The 18,510-nt window shown below is 47.7% G+C and overlaps 1 protein-coding gene across 1 annotated transcript; it reads right to left on the bottom strand.

Moving 5' to 3' along the window:
- Window positions 1–4,281: 4,281 nt before the first annotated feature.
- Window positions 4,282–12,853, bottom strand: LOC135397085 (uncharacterized). Its single transcript, XM_064628420.1, has 3 exons — window positions 12,678–12,853; window positions 10,685–10,811; window positions 4,282–4,535 (listed from the first exon to the last, which is right to left on the bottom strand). The coding sequence occupies exons 1-3, from the start codon at window positions 12,808–12,810 to the stop codon at window positions 4,310–4,312; spliced, it is 486 nt and encodes a 161-aa protein (XP_064484490.1). The 5' UTR covers window positions 12,811–12,853; the 3' UTR covers window positions 4,282–4,309.
- Between the last annotated feature and the right edge of the window lie 5,657 nt (window positions 12,854–18,510).

Here is an 18,510-nt window from a genome sequence, read left to right as displayed (position 1 = left end):
TTTATAATAGCTGAATTAAGTAAGTATGGAACAAGGAACAACGCGAAGCAAGGTATTTTACTTGTCAGGGTGATCCGGCAACTGGGTCATTCCACGCCAGGAGATCCGACAGTCCTAGTCGAAACCCTCGGTTCCCAAGAATGATCCTGTGCGTATCCAGTGCTATCGGAAGTCCTTAATATTATTCCGAAGATTCTCCGCAAAAAATTGAACTCTTCATTGCATTTTCCCCACTCGATATACAGCCAACTTTCTTATCTTTTGCAACATTTAGTAGACACTTCGTTTTACTTGCACATCCAACATCAGTATGTTCTGCAACGGATCGTGAAGCACGGACCAAACAGGTTTAGGAAGTACGCATAGAGACTAGTGAAATTTGTGACACATTCTTACCGCTAACGCCCTACACGTCAAATAATTTCAAACTGGCCCAACGAGAAAACTTTGAAGTATCCTGCATCTCCCGCAGGGATGTTCAGATATAGAGAATCACACAGGTCTTAAAGCAGCGCAGAGGTCATTTTTTAACACCCTGTTTTCTTCGTATAACACTGTTAAGTAGGCCAGTAAGACGAACCATGCGAAGCAGGGTTGCGGAGTTGCCACTCCTGGGTTGGAATGGGCTCCGGAATCATTCCAGATTTATCATAGCCCGGAATGAAATTGGAATGGGATGGCGGAAACTGTCCTAGGAATGGAATGGAATTCGGCATTGTTTTCGCAGGCGGAATGGAATTGGAATGGACTGGTCCGGGTGCTACGCGGTCGAAGGGCGAAATAACCTTGTCTTTTTCGTTTTTCCGTGATGGGTAATGTCTATCTCCTCTATAGCACTGCTGGGCTCCCCGACACGGTTACCGGTCCCTTTTCTTTTATTGGTAGAATTAAAGGAATGGAATGGGGTTGCCAAGCCATTCCAGGAGTGGGAATTGGCCATGCCTTTTCATTCCGAGGAATTGAAAAAAAATGAAATTATCACAAATCCCTATTCTTCGGAATGGAATGGGTGCACTCTTAAAAATGAACTTCGCCGCATAGCACGCTCCTGGCCAATCATCATCCAGAATCATATCGTTATCTGCACTGATTTGTTGAAAACGGGAGGCGTACGCCATTTTTGGGACACCTATGCTGTTCATAATTGTCACAAAAAAGGCGTACGCCTCCCGTTTTCAACAAATCAGGGCAGATAGCCATATCATTCGAGATAATGGTTGGCTAGGAGCGTGCTATGCGGTGAAGTTCATTTTTAAGAGTGTGATAGCATTCTGCAACCCTGATTGCGAAGTAATTCACACCACAGAGTCATAATTATCGCAGAATTGAGTTTAAAGCACGCCGCAAAAATCGACCGTGCGCAACGGCGGTGGAGAGCAGTACTAGCTTGTGATCTGCCTGGGACCATGCGCTAACGCTACAGGTGGGGGGGGGGGGGGCACGCTCGCTGATTGGTTCAGAGCAATGTTGTATGCTAGTCGTCTATAGTCTGCTCTACACTCTTAAAAATGAACTTCACCGCATAGCACGCTCCTAGCCAACCATTATCTCGAATGATATCGTTATCTGCCCTGATTTGTTGAAAACGGGGGCGTACGCCTTTTCTGTGACAATTATGAACAGCATAAGTGTCACAGAAATGGCGTACGCCTCCCGTTTTCAACAAATCAGGGCAGATAACGATATCATTCGAGATAATGGTTGGCTAGGAGCGTGCTATGCGGTGAAGTTCATTTTTAGGAGTGTACTCGGCTGTTCGGGGTTCTGAAAAAAGCATTGGTAAGGGCTTGGTCATTATTGGGCCTCTCCTTCCATCCTCAGTTCCCCGGGAGAACTGGCAAAACTGGTTTACGACGGTAAATGGACAGGGTGACATGATGTCGTACATTCTCCTCCGCGTTATACCAGGAATGGCGAATTAAGGGTGAACGCGCGGGGCCATGTTTATGTCTTTTTTTTTTCTGGGAAACAAATTGCACACATCGAAACCTTTCGCACTACTTGGTAAAACGTCACACACACTTTCATCAGACGTCTCAATCCGTTTTTTTTTTCTGGGGGGGGGGGGGATGGCACTCTGTACTCCTTTAAAGGATGTAAGACAAAACGCACAGTGAGTGGAATATACGACGTCAAAGGAGCCTACATGTACGTTAACACGCAGATATGTTACCTCTACAGCCACACTCTTCTTAATTTATGACTCGAAGAACAATAGTCTGTATACACGAAGACGACGGCGCCGTCTACCTTCGTTATACCCTCGTCTATCTTCGTGGCTGATTGGCGAGAGTCAACGCATTGCCTATGGCAGGATAATGGTGCTGCTCATCCTTGCGAGTCATATGCGCCCAGCTCGCGTGGCTCAGTGGTTAGCGTGCTGGCCATGTCACGTCGAGACTGGGAGGTACTCAGGTTCGAATCCCAGTTCCAGCTGTGCTCTCTGGGGTCTATCCTGGGTTCTCCTCGGACGCTTTCAGACATATGTCGGCACAGATCCCTCAGAAGTTGGCCCAGGACGCACATTCCCGTCAGTCGTGACGTTGCTCACCTATATGAGGACGACAACGACGCGCCCTTTGCGCCCTTTCACCAGCACCGCCACCAACGATTCGTAACGTCGTGCTGCCCGAGCATCACGAGGTTTGGGGCACGTTCAAACTTTCGGGCATGCCGGTAGCGATAGGCCGGCGGTACGGCACGAGAGGTCCAGCGAACCCGGTATCGGTTTCAGATCGTTGAACTGATACATGCGTCCGCTGTACTTCGTATACTTCATAGAAGCACGTAATGATCATTTATATACAGTCATTTATATATAGTCACTTATATACAGTCATTCGGCATTTATATACAGTCGAAAGTCTTTAATATGACTACGGCCGTTCCTGTGGATTTTGGTCTTCGAGCGAATTGGCATATTAACACGTATTAACACGGCATATTAACGTGCACCACACGTTACAGGTCGTACCGTACCTTTTACGTAAGCTTCGGAAGGTAGAACACGTACCTAAGTTGGTAACAAAATACGATAATAAGGTATTTTGGATGCGAACTCATTTTTTTAAAAAGTGTTCTAAATACGTTTGCTTATACTGCAATTCTCAACCTGATGCATAGGGGAGAGGGGTGATGTGGGGATTCGGGACTTCATTAGGGCAGTCAGCTCTGTTCGTTTGCGCTTCTTCTCATACGTTGCCGATGAATGCCATATGACAGGCCACTATGACCATACGACCAGGGACACTGCTCTTTTAAGCGGGGCACACAGGTGCATCATGAGTCATCCGGAAAGCGGACCTGCGTTTTGGCCGTTTTATAAGCAAGGAGAAGCGACGGTTCAATGACCAACGGTCGTAGTAACCAGGGTAAAGTACACGTGTTCACTCCTGGCTGCGCTGAGAATACCGGTCACTGTGATATAAACGAAATGTCATATAAACCAAAATGAGTTACACGCGGTGGCCATCTGGATGGAACGGTTCCCGAGAAAAAGAGTCATAAAGTAAGGGGGGGGGGGGGTTCGTATTAACGAATGTTCACGAAAAAGTGTTACATGCGGAGGCATCTGGATGGAACAGTTTCCGAGAATAAGGGTCGCACAGCGGGAATGTCATATTAACGAATGTCATATTAACGAAATGTTACATACGGAGGTCATCCGGATGGAACGGTTCACGAGAAAAAAGGTCATAAAGCGGGGATGTCATATTAACGAAAAAGAGTTACATGCGGAGGCCATCAGGATGAAAACGGTTTCCGAGAAAAGGGGTCATAAAGCGGGGAAGTCGCATTAACGAATGTCATATTGACGAGGTTCAACTGTATATATATATATATATATATATATTAATATATTAATTCCGTGTTAGCGCCGCGAAGTAGGACAGATGGAGAGAGTACAGTAGGAAGGAGTGGTGGACAGGGGGATTAGTGTGAGTGCTGGGCCGCCGACTTCAGGGGAAACAGTGCCGATATTCGTCGGGAAAGTGTGCCGGAAAACGAGGTAATAACCTCGCACGTCCCAGAAGGCGCCGGGATTTCAACCGCGTCACCTCTCAGTCTTTGTGTGGAAGGCTCATGTTGCGTGCCCAGTCCTTCAGCGAAGTTGATTTATAATACGAAACGAAATAGATCTAATTTTCTCGTCCGTATATATAGTGACACATAATCGCTAAACATTTAACGGACTATAGTTACCGAAGATTCGCTAATTCACTTTATACTTGACCGAGCTACACGAGGTAGGTTGAAGCGTAACTGAGAGACACAAACAGATAAGGGACAAACTGTCTTTAATGGACCTCTACGAGTTCGCCTGCTTGCATACCACCTGTCCCGTCTTGTCTTTGACGCAGACGCGTGCAGGCTTTTTTTGGACGTGCAGCGTTCTAGCTTCTGTGCAATAGGGCACGTCACATTTCGCTTCAGTTTCGCAACAACGAGTTGTGACGGGGTGATCAACGGTGTAGGAGAGGACACATCTGTGATTAGGATCTGGGTCCACAGGATTGGGATCGCATGTTGCATGTCTGTAATTAGATTAGATTAAATCAACAAACAAAAACAATGCTGGTAGGACAGTGTTAAGGAGCACATCAGCTACGTAGACGACGTTAGCGTCGTACAGTGACGTCACGTCTAGGTCACGTGCCTGAGTCCACACCCCTAGACTCTTAAAAATGAACTTCACCGCGCAGCACGCTCCCAGCCAACCATAATCTCGGATGATATCGTTACCTGCCCGGATTTGTTGAAAACGGGAGGGGTACGCCTTTTCTGTGACACTTATGCTGTTCATAATTGTCACAAAAAAAGGCGTACGCCTCCGGATTTCAACAAATCACGGCAGATAACGATATCATTCGTGATTATGGTTGGCTAGGAGCGTGCTGCGCGGTGAAGTTCATTTCTAAGAGTGTATACACGATGTTTCGCTTAAAAGGGACCCCCAATTAAAAAAAAACAAAAATGTATTTGAGACAAAAATTGGAAACCTTCTGCGTCAGACTTGTGAAGTTTTTTTTTTTTCGCCCAAGCAGGTGGTTTCCATCAGTGATCTCATCAATTTGTCTAATTAGCTCAATTGAACTAAAAAAAAACTCCCTAGGAAAGGTAACGTTTTTTTTTCGCCAATTAGAAACCACATGGCCACAACACCCCTTTCAGTCACAATTACAGGATCTTTCACGATCTTTTCACAAAAATTTGACGCGCGAAAACACGCAAAAACTGCCCGAAAAACTGTCGCTCGTCAAGGCGCTCGTTCCGCCAAATTGCCCCGCAAAGTATGGGGAGGAGGAACGGACAGGAAGCAGCGAGAATCCAGGTCCACCCCTTTTATGCTGCCTTGTTTTTTGGTTGGTTCCTTTTATCCGTCGAGACGAACTGTGAGATAGAGAAGAGATTAAAAAACACACACACGGGAGGACGACCGACTTCGGTGATTATCAGTAACTCATGGCTGCGAACAGATAAACTTGTGAAAGCAAAATACGCCCGAGCAGCGCAATGTACTGAAAGTCGAGTGTAGATCGAGTGTAGGTCTGTCCACCCCATAGGGGTGGACGGGTACGTGGAAGAGCTTGAACAGACTCTTGAAACTCAGGAACATTGATAAGACACATACCCTCCACCCCTATTGCACTCGACTTTCAGTACACTGTGCTGCTTGAGCGTCATTGCATCTGGTTCCCCCCCCCCCCCTTTTTCTTCAGTTTTCTCATGCTGTTTCCACGCGCAGTGGGGGTATCTTCGGGCCAAGACGATAGTCCCGGCGCCGCGAAACCCGAAAGCGCGCTGGCAGAGATCGCAAGTTTTCGTGCGTGGAATTTTTGTGGAAAGATAGTGAAATATCCTGTAATTGGACTGAAATGCACTCTTAAAAATGAGTTTCACCACATAGCACGCTCATAGCCAACCATCATTCCGAATGACAACATTCTCGTCCCTGATTTGTTGAAAACGTGGGGCGAAGCCTATTTTGTGACACTTATGCTGTTCATATTTGTCACAAAAAAGGCGTACGCCTCCCGTTTTCAGCAAATCGGGGAAGATAACGATGTCATTCGGGATGATGGTTGGTTAGGAGCGTGCTATGTGGTGAAGTTCATTTTTATTCGTGTGGGGTGTTGTGGCCACGAGCATTTTAATTAGCGCAAAAAAAAAAAAGAAAAAGAAGAAGAAGAAGAAAAGTTACCTTTCCTTGGGACTTTTTTTAGTTCAGTTAAGCTACGTAATTAGACAAATTAATGAGGTACACTGATGGAAAACAACTGTTTGGGCGGCAAAAACCTTCACAGGTATGACGCAGAAGGTTTCTGATTTTTACCACAAGCACATTTTTAAAAAATAATTAGTGGTAACTCTTAAGTGAAACACACAGTATATAGGACAGGACATAAAAGAGAATGCAAATGCAAATTTCATCCAGTCGTTAAAAGACGCTTGTGCTTTGTACGCGTGCGCGCCAGTGGTACAGCGACAGAGTCACTCAATAGCTTGAGAGTACGGCAACTGATGTACAGCTGGGAATTCTACGTCAGAGGGCGCCGTGTGGGGAATGTCCGTGTCCTATAAATACGTCTGCTATGTTAGTGACGGATCCTGTCTGTAGACATTCGCTCTTTCCCCTTTATTCGACCACTCTTTTGCGTCTTCCTTGACGACTATAGGGATCAGGGTCCTCTAACTCCTTCGAGCACAGTATTTTTTGCGCAATATCAAGCGCTGACTGCAGGGAGGGTAAATTTGGTCAAAACTTTATTTCGGACAGCTTAAACGGGCAGAAACTTTGCGCAGCTTCAGCAGCGCATTCAAGACATACATTCACCGGCTGGGCACTGCCTTGGTGGTACGTTCTCTGTACCGCCATGCACGAGGGTCCTATATTAGAAACGAAACAGTTTACTGTTCCCATAACTTCAAAACCCGAGACTAAGGAACAAAAAACGACAACACAGACAAGGCATGTCATCCTCACATCAACATCGCCTTGTCTGTGTTGTCGTTCTTTTTTTTTTTGTCCCCTAGTCTCGGGTTTTTAAGTTACGGATCTATACCACCAGCTCGCTTGCTACCTCTCTATCCTCTCGTTACAGTTTCTATTCTTTGCAAGGAACAACGGCACCTGACAAACTGTGCACATCCAGTCTGTTGCTTAATTTTATTGCTGCACAAAACATAGCGCCTTCTACCATCGTTCTACTGCCTCGTATCGTCTGCAAAATGACCGCTGCTGCTCTTTGTTTCATCGGCGCCTTCACACTGTGAATCGGAAGTGGGGCACCGAAAATCTGATTCAACACAGAAATTTTCAGAATCGTCATCTGACTGCAGCGGCTCACCGTCCGACGAATTTTTTGTGCTGCTGATGCAGTACATAATTGGTCCACAAAAAGCGTACGCCTCCTGTTTTCAACAAATCAAGCGCGAGAAAGACTAGAAAGTCACTAGGGATGATAGTTTGCTAGCAGCGTGCTATGCGGTGTTCATAGGAGCGTGCAGTTCCACTAGCGTGTCAACAAAACGTTGCCGAGCTTCAGATTTTCGGAGTTTGCACTTTCCGAGCAGATTTGCCGCCGAGTTGCAGATCTAAAGGGAGAGCGGTACTCTCAGTGTTGCCAGACGGCTGTCAGCATATAGTGCCGGGGAAGATATGCACTAGTCCGAGCGCAGCTATTCAGTGACTGTAGGTACGGTGACAGAGTCGCTTGTGCGCGCCGACGTTGAATGCAGCGCGCGGCAGTTTTGCAACGGCGCCTCTGGCGCCATCCAGTGACCCCCATTGTGTCCAGTAGTTTGTCTTTTACTCTCTTACTTTTTCTTCCGACGCCCCATCCTTATACCGTTTCACATCTTCAAATACTCTGACATTCCGAGTTTGGGTCGAAGCTTGTGTCACCTTCTCTTTTTCGGCATGGCGTTACGTTACTATTCTTGTGTAAACAGCGAAATCAACCATCCATATGGTAACGTCCTAATGTCTGTTGAACTCACACACAGGATGTACCGCGCATGATATGCAAGGAGCGCGTTATCATCTCCTGTTGGAAGGCTTTTAACCTTCAGAATTCAAATTATTCGATAGCGATCCTCGCTGGGAAGCGTAGAGGAGGGTAGAGGTCGGGGGAAGGAGAATAGCAACTGGAGGACGGTACACTATGGTGGGCGCGCCTTCGAGATTGGAGGACGGTACGCCACGGGGGTATGCCACGACATCCTAGCGCGAGCTCGCGTGGAGACTGGGAGATACCCGGGTTCGGCTCCTGGTGCCGGCTGTACTGTCTAGGATTTTTCCTGGGGTCTTCTCAGACGCTGTCAGATATACAGGGTGTCCCACCAAAAAAAGGCCAAGGGCGAAAAAAAAAAAAAAAGAAGAAGAGAAGAAGAAGAAAACGGAGTGCTCTACACAAATGAAACACACTGTACGTGCTTGGCAGTTGTGTGGTCTATCCAAAAAATATGTTTTTCATCGCCCATTATCAATTAATTAGGGGTAATTAATTTTCCGACTTTGTAATTATCGGTTTTAGCTCTCAGATGTCAATAAGGAAGTTGTAGTACGTGTCGAAAAAGACGGAACTGAAGTGGTTCTAGGTTGCTATGGCTTGTGGTTCCCTTTTGTCCCGGGTTTAAAAATTGGTTTCGGAAGCCGCGCGCACCACAAAGCGCTCCCCATAATTCGGCGCCCGCGCGCGACGATTGCAGTGCACTCTGGTAGGTGTGCCGTGAAACGGGCGAAATATCTTCGTCTTGTGTGACGTGGCCCAAGGGTGGTCTCCAAGCGCTAATCTCAAGGTCAATGTACGATGGAGGGCGCTGTAATCGTCGCGCACGGGTGCCGGACTGTGGACAACTTCGTAGCTTTTATAATAAAAAAAAATTTAATTAACGACCTTTAGGTGATTAGTCATTTGGCGGTTGAGCAACATATGGCCAAGATCGTCCGCCGGTCCAGAGATGACAGGGGTGAAAACACCGTGTATCTAGCCCCTATAGTAAAAAATCTGTCTCGCAAAAAAAGAAAAAAAAAAAGAACGTGTGCGATGTCTGAAAACGACTGTGTTTCAAAGTAGGATGCCACTGAGCAGCTTACCGGATTCGCGTGTGCTCGATGTTCATCGAAGTCGTTTTTTAGCGAATGAATATGTTTAGTTCAAACAACGGTTAGTGTCAGCAGTGCGACGGCGCTGGAGCAACATAACATGGAGCGACCCAGTCTGTGGTCAGGTGAGATCGATATACAGTGCTGCCTAGCGAGACCAAGGTTAGGTTCGTGGAGGACAGTTCTCCCGCGTGTTGTGGGCGGAGCCAGCATCATATTTAGGATTTTGAACGTCTGGGATTTTCACCATGTGGACTTGTGGTGACTGCCGACGACGAAGCCGGTCAGCTGGCGCCGCCCACGCATCGCGCCTCCCAGCGCGAGGCCGTGCAGAATAAATCATTCTTTTTGGGTTGTTGGGCTCGCTGGCCGGACGCGTCTCTTTTATCTCTAGCTGGGATAGTTTCCCACACTGGTGACCCGAACAACGAACACACTGTTCGGCGTAATTCGGCCATTCACCATCGTAAATTTTTCGGCGGCAAACCAGCAGCGAAACACCCTCTAGCAGGCAGGGCGCACCGGAACCACTGTTCCACCGGGGACTCGCAGGGAGACCACAGTAAGCTGACTCTCCGGCCACCACCTGCTTCGTGATGGTCCTCCCCGGCACTCCTCTGGCGACAACCGGCATTCACGCTGTCGTACCGGTCGCGGTACTGTCGCCCACTCAGCAACGGACTCACCCAGCAACAATGAGCACTCAACAACTCAATCACTCACCAACAATCAACGCTCGGCAGCAATCTCTCAGCAAGCACTCAGCACAGTCAACAAGAGCTCAACGCACTCAGCAGACAATCAGCAACCACTCAAGCACCCAGGAGGAGGAGGAGGAGGAGGAGTGTCGTTGGGAGGAACCCGAGAGGTCTGCCTGCCTGATTAGGCGGCATGTTTCTCGGGAAGGGAAAGGTGGTGGAGAGCTGCTGCTGCTGCATCGACAGCCACAAGCACAAGCCGTACGCCCATCCGTCCACCATCTACGAGCCGTCATCATTCTCCTCTTCGTGGTATCGACGCGAACCTCAACCGCATGCACCGCTCCGCGTCTGAGGGGGGGAGTGATGTGGCGGCCCGTGGACGACGACGACGACGTGCCTCTGTTGCCACACGCTACGGCGGTAGCGCGGCAGTTCTACCGGCTCCGTCCTAGCGTGAGGCCACGCACATCAGCCTGTTGGGACATTCCATCATTGCTGGTCAGGACTCATGTAGAGGAACACCACCTCCTCTACAGACTCTTAACTGCAAGTGGGATATCGGGATAGCCCCTCCCCCTCTTCTGGGCCCTCTTACTCGGAGGCTCCGCATTACGTTCCACCATTAATGGCACAGCCTGTGTTTCTCGTGGTTCACCCCCTCATCCATTCATTCAGGAAGCACGTTTGCTACCAGGTCCATGTCTCGTCCGCTATGATGGCATCACGCGAGAGTCCTGGTTCTCAGTGCCCGTCGGCTGTTACGTTTGCACCACGTCTTGCGAGCGTCCTACGTACGTATGTCTGACCTACCTCAGCTCTAAATGGCTGCCTCTATATTTGGCAGCGGTACCTCAACTGCAGAAAATATACTCACCTCAAGAACTCTACGGCTGACATCGACCCGTTGCACCTCACTGTGTTACAAGTACCATTGGGATAGGTCTTATAATGTATTGGGTACTCAGGGATGACATAATTGAACACCACGGTGGTACACGTCCCTGCACATCAAGAAAAGAACGGGATTAGGTGCTGCCGGGAACATTTGTATACCAAGGTTTTACCGTCATGAAGTGGGGGAAGGGGGGCTGTTCCTAGTGAACAGCGCACACTTTTATGAATCGGCGTAGTTAAAAAGAAAGCCACACGATTGATTCTATAATGATTGTTAAAAGGGGTGTGGGAATGGCCATCGAGCTAATGACATATGGAACTCGTAAAGTACCACGATCGTTTTCCCTTTACGGCCATGCAGGTCAACCACGTATGACCACTAGAGCAATTGTCGGTGCTGCATGCTGTACTTCGAAGCACAAAACTGTACAGGAACCCCGGTTGATAAAGGTGAAAGCCCTTGAGTACGTGTTCAGCTGCGAGCTAAGACTAACACGCATGAACAAATAAGCGGAATACTATATCCCTTGTTGCATGACTATATACGAAAAAGTTTTCACCGTGACGCGACCGGCCGTGATGTGTGCGTGAGAGCGAGCATGGATCGGGTGTGCACCAACACAGTCTTGTTTGCGGAACGAACCCACGACCACGGGAAATACGTAAACGGCTCGTAACTATGCGTCGATTTAGGTCTGGGTGAGAAATGGACCTTAAAGGGACTATATAATTTCCCGAACCCCCATACTTTTTTTCGATGGAAACTGTTCTTACCGCAGAGAAACTAATATGCCACAAATTTTTCCGGACGAAATCGCTCCACTCTGCGAGGAGCGCGCGCTGGAAATGTCTCTTCCGCGTTCCTCCTCTCCCGCGCATATTTCCCTGCCGATGGTGTAACTGTACGGACCGCTCTTCGGTTCCCCGTTACGTCACCCGTGTTGCACAATGGCAAGTAATGCCGCGAGCTCGCGCTGTGGCTGCCGCCACTGCCGAAATCTGCCGATCGCGCGAAAGCTGCTGTCATGGAGATTTCCACTCCCGATGAACGCATACGCGGGATCCTACGGCGCATGCTCCTGGCGGGATTCCTTTACCCGTTGTGTCTCCTCTCGGCAGCTCGTCACGGCGTGGCGCCAGCTGTCCTCCCTTCGCCGCTCCGTTTAAATTCGCTCCCGAGAAATCCGCTCGCGCGACGTAAGTAAAATTTCGGTTCTAGACTCAGAAAAATGTCTTCTTTCGAATGAAACGAAGAAAAAAATCGTTTCATAGTCCCTTTAATTAGCCTTGCTGGTTTCTATGTGGTCATTAGGATGCTGCCCGCTGAGTGTTACAACACGTGTGATATCTGTATGCGTTACGAGTTACCATGTGTCATGAAACTAGTTGTTGTCAAGTTTTTTCTCCTTTCTCGACAGGTATTGTTGCCTTGGGTGATAGGTATGGTTCGTGCAGGGAAAGGAAATGTTTCTTTCGGCTCGCGAGCCAACAGCCTTCGAATGTTTTCCACCTGTTCGTTATCGGAAAACAACGAAAGGCAAACAACGCGCGTGCGAACAGGTGCACGAGGGCTATAATTACGCACTGTTTATTATTCATACTGATTATGACATCTGACTTTTTTTTTTTCAAGAAATAGTAATAGTCCGCACAATGACATGGCGTCTTTCTGAAGAATGGGCCAATGGGAGTTCCGCTACCGGTTTACAGATACCTTGTTAACTCTATCTGGTCGCGCGCCGCGGCTCGCATCCACGGGCAGTTTCACTTACTATCTTTCCTACTCCGTGGTCCAGACTGCGCGGCGGCAGACATAAAACGATTACGACATCTTTCGAGTTTCAGACGAGCGGCGGCTAGAAATGCAGCTCAAGCTGGAAGTATGAGACGAATAATGCCAGGCACTTCTGCTAAGGTACACATTGGTACCATGACGAACTCAACCTGAATAAAGAGAGAAACCTCCGTCTTACCTGTCTGAGGGTCATACACGGCCTCCAGCGCATATACCACGACATCTCCCTCTTCGTCCTGCTCGTGGCTTTCTTCCAGCATCATGCACAGCAGTGCGATGCTGTAGACGTAAAGCAGTGCCCCGCGCCACATGGTCGTATACGATGTCCACGGCTAACACGCACCACGAATTATTTCGTATATATAGCGATAGTTGCGACGCTCTCCTTCTTCCAACATAAATCAAGTGATCGCGCATCTTATTAGAAATTCTACCTTCAACATCATTCTTTGTGGAGGCCCTATAGGCGTCCTTATGTCTTGACAGCTGGTGTGTTTAAATTTATAGACTCATACGTGCTCATTCCCTTGATAAATATAAATGCGCGCTCCATAATGTGGTTCTCAACATCGTTCTCGACACGTCGTCATATTGAATTGTACAGCGTTACATCGTGTACGGTGTATCGGTGTTGTTTCGTAAAAAAGAAAACGTATTGACAGGTCCTGGCGAAGGAACCGCAGCGAGACGCGGTAAATCAAAGAATGAGGAACGATGTGCATCCCGTGTATGGACGGGTATGCTATCACGAATCGACTGTATGTATGTAGTTGAGATGGTGTCGGTTTGGATTGAGTTACACTTCAACAGTTTACCTTGACAGGTTTCTATTTGAAGGCTCGAACGCTCGTGTTGTTTATTAAAGCTCTCTCCCCCCAGACATGTCATCAGTGGTTCTCACGCAGACATCTCATGTGTGGCGTTCTCAAGAAACTGTGACGGCACATGTAATCGAAAAAGGAGATTCATGACGTCTTTTCGATGATGTCTGTCTTGGGTGTCTTTGTGCCGACGCATTCGATCAGGACCAGGAAAAGATGAGGAGGAGGAAATACAGAGTGCCTATCACATTCTGGTACCCTATCATCAAGAACTTTTACCGTTGCAAATTACTCGGCTAGATCTGTAGTAAAGTAACGGTAAAAAAAAGTAACGGGTTCCTTCGACCGTTACTTTCGATAACAATAAGTCATACGGTTAATAAATGTTCCTGAAATTACAGGCACACTGACCTGCGTTCTGAGTTGGCGCCTTTGAACAGGTTGGGAAAAACAACAGTTCCATATCAGCTTTTCTCTATGCAAACACATTATGTATTTAAACAGCCCATTTGTTCTCGTCATCACTATGAACATTTCCGAAAAGCTAAAGCCATACGGCGCTAAATCAGGACAGCTGGTTCACATGGTAGTCTAGAAGAGGAAGGACAATCGCAACTACGAACTCAGTGTTCTGAACGACCAAGGCGTTGACGTTTAAGGTCTTCACAAGAGAAGCGCTCAGTGGCGCTGCATTCTACCTCGGAAATTCCATGTGACTATTCTGTCTGAAGCTCGACCTACGTGCATACAACAGGTGGCGGTCACTAGGGTGTCACTCCCCAGACACTCAAAATGCACGTGCGGGATCCTACTGCAACGCCCTCCACTCATGGTGTTGGAAATCAAAAGTAGATAAGGATGTGATGGAGCCTGTGGGTTAGTTTCGTATATGAATAAACTAATCATTTACTTGTAACCGATTACTCAAAATTGTAATCATGCTATACTTGAAAAATTGACTGATTGCTAGTAACGCAATTACTTGTAACGCGTTACGTATACAAGTCTGCGTTCCAGTTCGTTTATACCATAATTACTTCATACTATAGTATTACTATTCATACTGATACAGGAAAAAGATGTATATACTCTGCTCTCGACAATATGACCTATCACTGGGTTTCGGATGACACGTGTCCAAGCGCGGGTCCAGGGACTCGGGATGACTCATGATACTCTCTGTGACAATGGCTAACATACCTGACGGGGCTGCCCTCTGTTTGGGTCTATGGGGACCTGGTGCAGCCGTGCGAGGTAGGTATGAGGATGGGACGCAGAGTATAGAAAAAGCAGCGGTAGAAAAAAAAAAAGAAAAGGAAATGTTAGGCAGCCATGGTTCAAAGCCCAAGCACGGATAGAGTAGATAGAGCTAACAGTAAGAACTAGTAAGCGAACATACGTGTCACACATAGAATAAAAATTGCTCAAATGAATTTTAAGCCACCGTCATGAAAATATCTATGGAGTGCGTTGCAAGAGCACCGGGCACGCTGCTTTTTTTCCCCCATTCAACCTTCTTACTCAACTTTCTAGAGAGCTGTGCTAATCAGTGCCACAGTCCATTATCAGAACCGTCTTTTAGGCGCTATAAGTACAAGATCATGTTAGCGATAGAAATATGACCCGAAAATTCGCGCTCACTGACTATATAGAGTTACGAGGGAGAAAACACAACTCTGTGCTGGGGACGTTTTCTCGGGGGGCATTTTCTCCGGGGACTTTCTCGCCGGTTCCAGATGGTGACATTTCATGGAGATGACCCGGTTCCGAATCCGGGGGCCAGCTGTGCTATCTGGGATGGTTTCCCTGGGTTTCGCCGCTTTGAAACATGTGTTGGCAGTGTACCCCGTAAAGTCAGCCCGGACTACGCCAAGCAGGGTCGTCACATTCAGGTATCACAACGTGCGAACAAGCACTCTCCGCAGAGGAACGGAGGAACGGACGCAGTTCATATGGAAGCGTGTTGAGGCGCAGCGATGAGCGCGTGCGAGGGAAACTTCCCTTTGCATGTGATCAGTAAAAAAATACGAAAGTCAGAAACATGACAAGTGGAGAAGCAGCGTACGCAGAACGGTGCCTGTTTGATTGGTCATAGCTTAAAAAGTAAATGTAGTTCTGCTTACTGGTAGTACTGGTATGCTGCTGTGACCTTGGACAGAGCAAGGCTGGCAGACTTATTTTCGACATGCTTCAGTACGGTTTCAGATCAATTCACACTGCGAATGCAGTATGCTGTACCAGTACCGTCGTCTATGTAAAATGCTGTCTATCTTATTTGTGTGAAAACGGTGATTTTGGGAACAGACAGTAGCAGGACTACACCGTTTCATCAGCGTGGACGCTATTTGCAAGTATTCATTCATTTCTCATTTCTCTTGCTAAAGGGTTATGATCCTAGTTGTCGCTGCGCCACAAAACTCCCAATCATCATCATCATCATCATCATCTTGCTAAAGGGAGTGCCTGACTGCTAAAACCGCCAATGCAGTCAACAGCAGTAAGCTATTAGCCACGCATTTCCTGATAAAAGCAGTTTTTGGGAGGTATAAAATGAACACTTGAACCGGCTCGGAACCAAACGGTGAACCGGCTCGATTCTTGGCGCGGCCGAAGCGGTACTGAACCGGAACGGAATCCAAGCGACGCGAACCCTAATCGAACCCGTATTTTTTGGAGTTCGACACCCTGGATAATTTATTTACATTTAAGATACACTCTTAGAAATGAACTTCACCACATAGCACGCTCCTAGCCAACCAACGTTCCGAATGACAAAGTTCTCGTCCCTGATTTGTTGAAAACGTGGGGCGGAGCCTATTTTGTGACACTTATGCTGTTCATAATTGTCACAAAAAAGGCGTACGCCTCCCGTTTTCAGCAAATCAGGGAAGATAACGAAATCATTCGAGATTATGGTTGGCTAGGAGCGTGCTATGCGGTGAAGTTAATTTCTAAGAGTGTAGTTGGAATGCTAAAGGAGTTATCTACATTACGGCGGAAGCTCCGCCATCGTCAGGACAAAAAAAAAAAAAAAAACTCTTTATCCTGATGAAGGCGAAGCTTCCATCGTATAGACAACCCCTTTAGCATTCCAACTATCTTAAACGTGAATAAATTATCCCCATTTGTTCTTTCATTTAATTTCATTTTTCATTTCAGCTACATACATTCACGGTCGTCCCAACCCCTTTCACCTACAATCAAATAAAAATATTTTTGCAAGATGGCAACTTCAGTTGCCACACAAATGCCGTTTACCCCGTATTTTTCCGTCGCCCCGTTTTTTTTATAAAGTCCGAATGACACGTTTTTTGAAACACCCTGTATACATACCCATGGAACGATGCGACAGCACCAGAGGACACGTGTTTCGCCGTGTTTGCGGCTCGTCAGCGCTGGGTAGCTGCGCGTCGTTCGGGATTGGCAAACCAGGGGTCACTCGGCGAGCGATATACACCTGGGAGGGTGACTGAGCACTCCTCAATGCCACAGTGCAAGCCAGTAAATTATGAGGGGAACAAAGCCATTAAAGAAACAAGTAAATGACACTAAACGTGTTTGAAATTCAAAATTACGGATTAAGATGCCTTCTATGGCTGCACGCGGACAGACAGATACTCATTGAACGATGTGACAGCACCAGAGGACACGTGTTTCGCAGTGTTTGCGGCTCGTCAGCTCTGGGTAGCTGCGCATCGTTCGGGATTTGCAACCCAGGGGTCACTCGGCGAGCGATATACACCTGGGAGGGTGACTGAGCACTCCTCAATGCCACAGTGCAAGCCAGTAAATTATGAGGGGAACAAAGCCATTAAAGAAACAAGTAAATGACACTAAACGTGTTTGAAATTCAAAATTACGGATTAAGATGCCTTCTATGGCTGCACGCGGACAGACAGATACTCATTGAACGATGTGACAGCACCAGAGGACACGTGTTTCGCAGTGTTTGCGGCTCGTCAGCTCTGGGTAGCTGCGCATCGTTCGGGATTTGCAAGCCAGGGGTCACCCGGCGAGCGATATACACCTGACAGGGTGACTGAGCACTCCTCAATGCCACAGTGCAAGCGAGTGAATTATAATGAGGGAAACAAAGCCATTAAAGAAACAAGTAAATGACACTAGACGTGTTTGAAATTCAAAATTAGATTAAGATGGCTTCTATGGCTGTACGCGGAGAAACATACTCATGGAACGATGGTTCCATGGTCACCATCGTTTCATGAGTATGTTTCTCCGCGTGCAGCCATAGAAGCCATCTTAATCTGTAATATTGAATTGTGCTACCAGGCTTTCCTGATGGCTCCTGGCGGACCGATAGACGCAGATATCTGACCATTATGCTGTCCTGGTGAAGAGCGCCAGTTGTCATCAGGGCCGTTCAAAAGTTATGTTAGTCCGCTAGGAGCTCTGTCGGGCCGTCAATCCCAGATGAGCCCTTAAAAACACGATGAAATTCATAATGCAGTCCTGTTGGACTGCCGCCGCCGCCTTAAGTGCCTCGTCAAAACGTGATCACTGTTCTGGCACTCCTGGCAAAAGCAGAGCCCAGCCCAATACCAGGTGGATACTTGAGATTCCACGTGCGTGTGGAAGGCAGAGACACGCTTCCTGCTCGTGTATCCGGAGAGGGCGCATCCAACCATCTATAACGCATTGCGTGGTAACAACTTCGGGAAATCTGGGGATGAGACCAGGGCCCCAATCTCTGACAGCAAGGGCTGTCGATATATACAACGTTCGCGCGCTTCAAAACAGTTTCGTCTTTTCTTTTTTTTTCTTTTGTAGGGCACATTTCACGTGCGTTATGGGGAGAACGACAAGTTGAAGATCGGGCACGCTGGGTCCTGATGCTCATCATTTCGTTACGCCATAGTGCGTGATAAATCCATCGCTTTCCTGCCCTTCGTCATAAGCTACCACACGAGATGGCCAATCGTGGCGTTCTACCAAAACGCTTTCCACGTGACGTCGTGTGAGTGCGGGACCGGGCACCGATGGTCAGATTTTGCTCGAGACTGCAGCATCAACCGTCCACGCGGTCGCGGGGTTGTTGCGCAAAGAGCAGCATCCAAGAGACGGGCGGTGCGCTATGGCGCGGTCTCCCCGTGCATCTAAGCTCGTAACTGTGTTCCAGTGCGTCTTCATGCGACATGTACCAGGAGTGTACGCATACCCGTTCACCAAAGC

Source organism: Ornithodoros turicata, chromosome 6 (assembly GCF_037126465.1).
Source record: "Ornithodoros turicata isolate Travis chromosome 6, ASM3712646v1, whole genome shotgun sequence".
Classification (NCBI taxonomy): domain Eukaryota; kingdom Metazoa; phylum Arthropoda; class Arachnida; order Ixodida; family Argasidae; genus Ornithodoros; species Ornithodoros turicata.
This window is presented reverse-complemented; position numbering and strand designations above follow the sequence as displayed.

What these genes read in the sequence shown, in the direction of transcription:
- LOC135397085 (XM_064628420.1), bottom strand. Translation starts at nt 12,810, where the DNA reads ATGTGGCGCGGGGCACTGCTTTACGTCTACAGCATCGCACTGCTGTGC. An exon ending in CGTGTATGACCCTCAGACAG is followed by an intron (nt 10,812 to 12,677) that starts GTAAGACGGAGG and finishes CTTGATGTGCAG; the next exon opens with GGACGTGTACCACCGTGGTG. An exon ending in TCAGCCGTAGAGTTCTTGAG is followed by an intron (nt 4,536 to 10,684) that starts GTGAGTATATTT and finishes ATCTAATTACAG; the next exon opens with ACATGCAACATGCGATCCCA.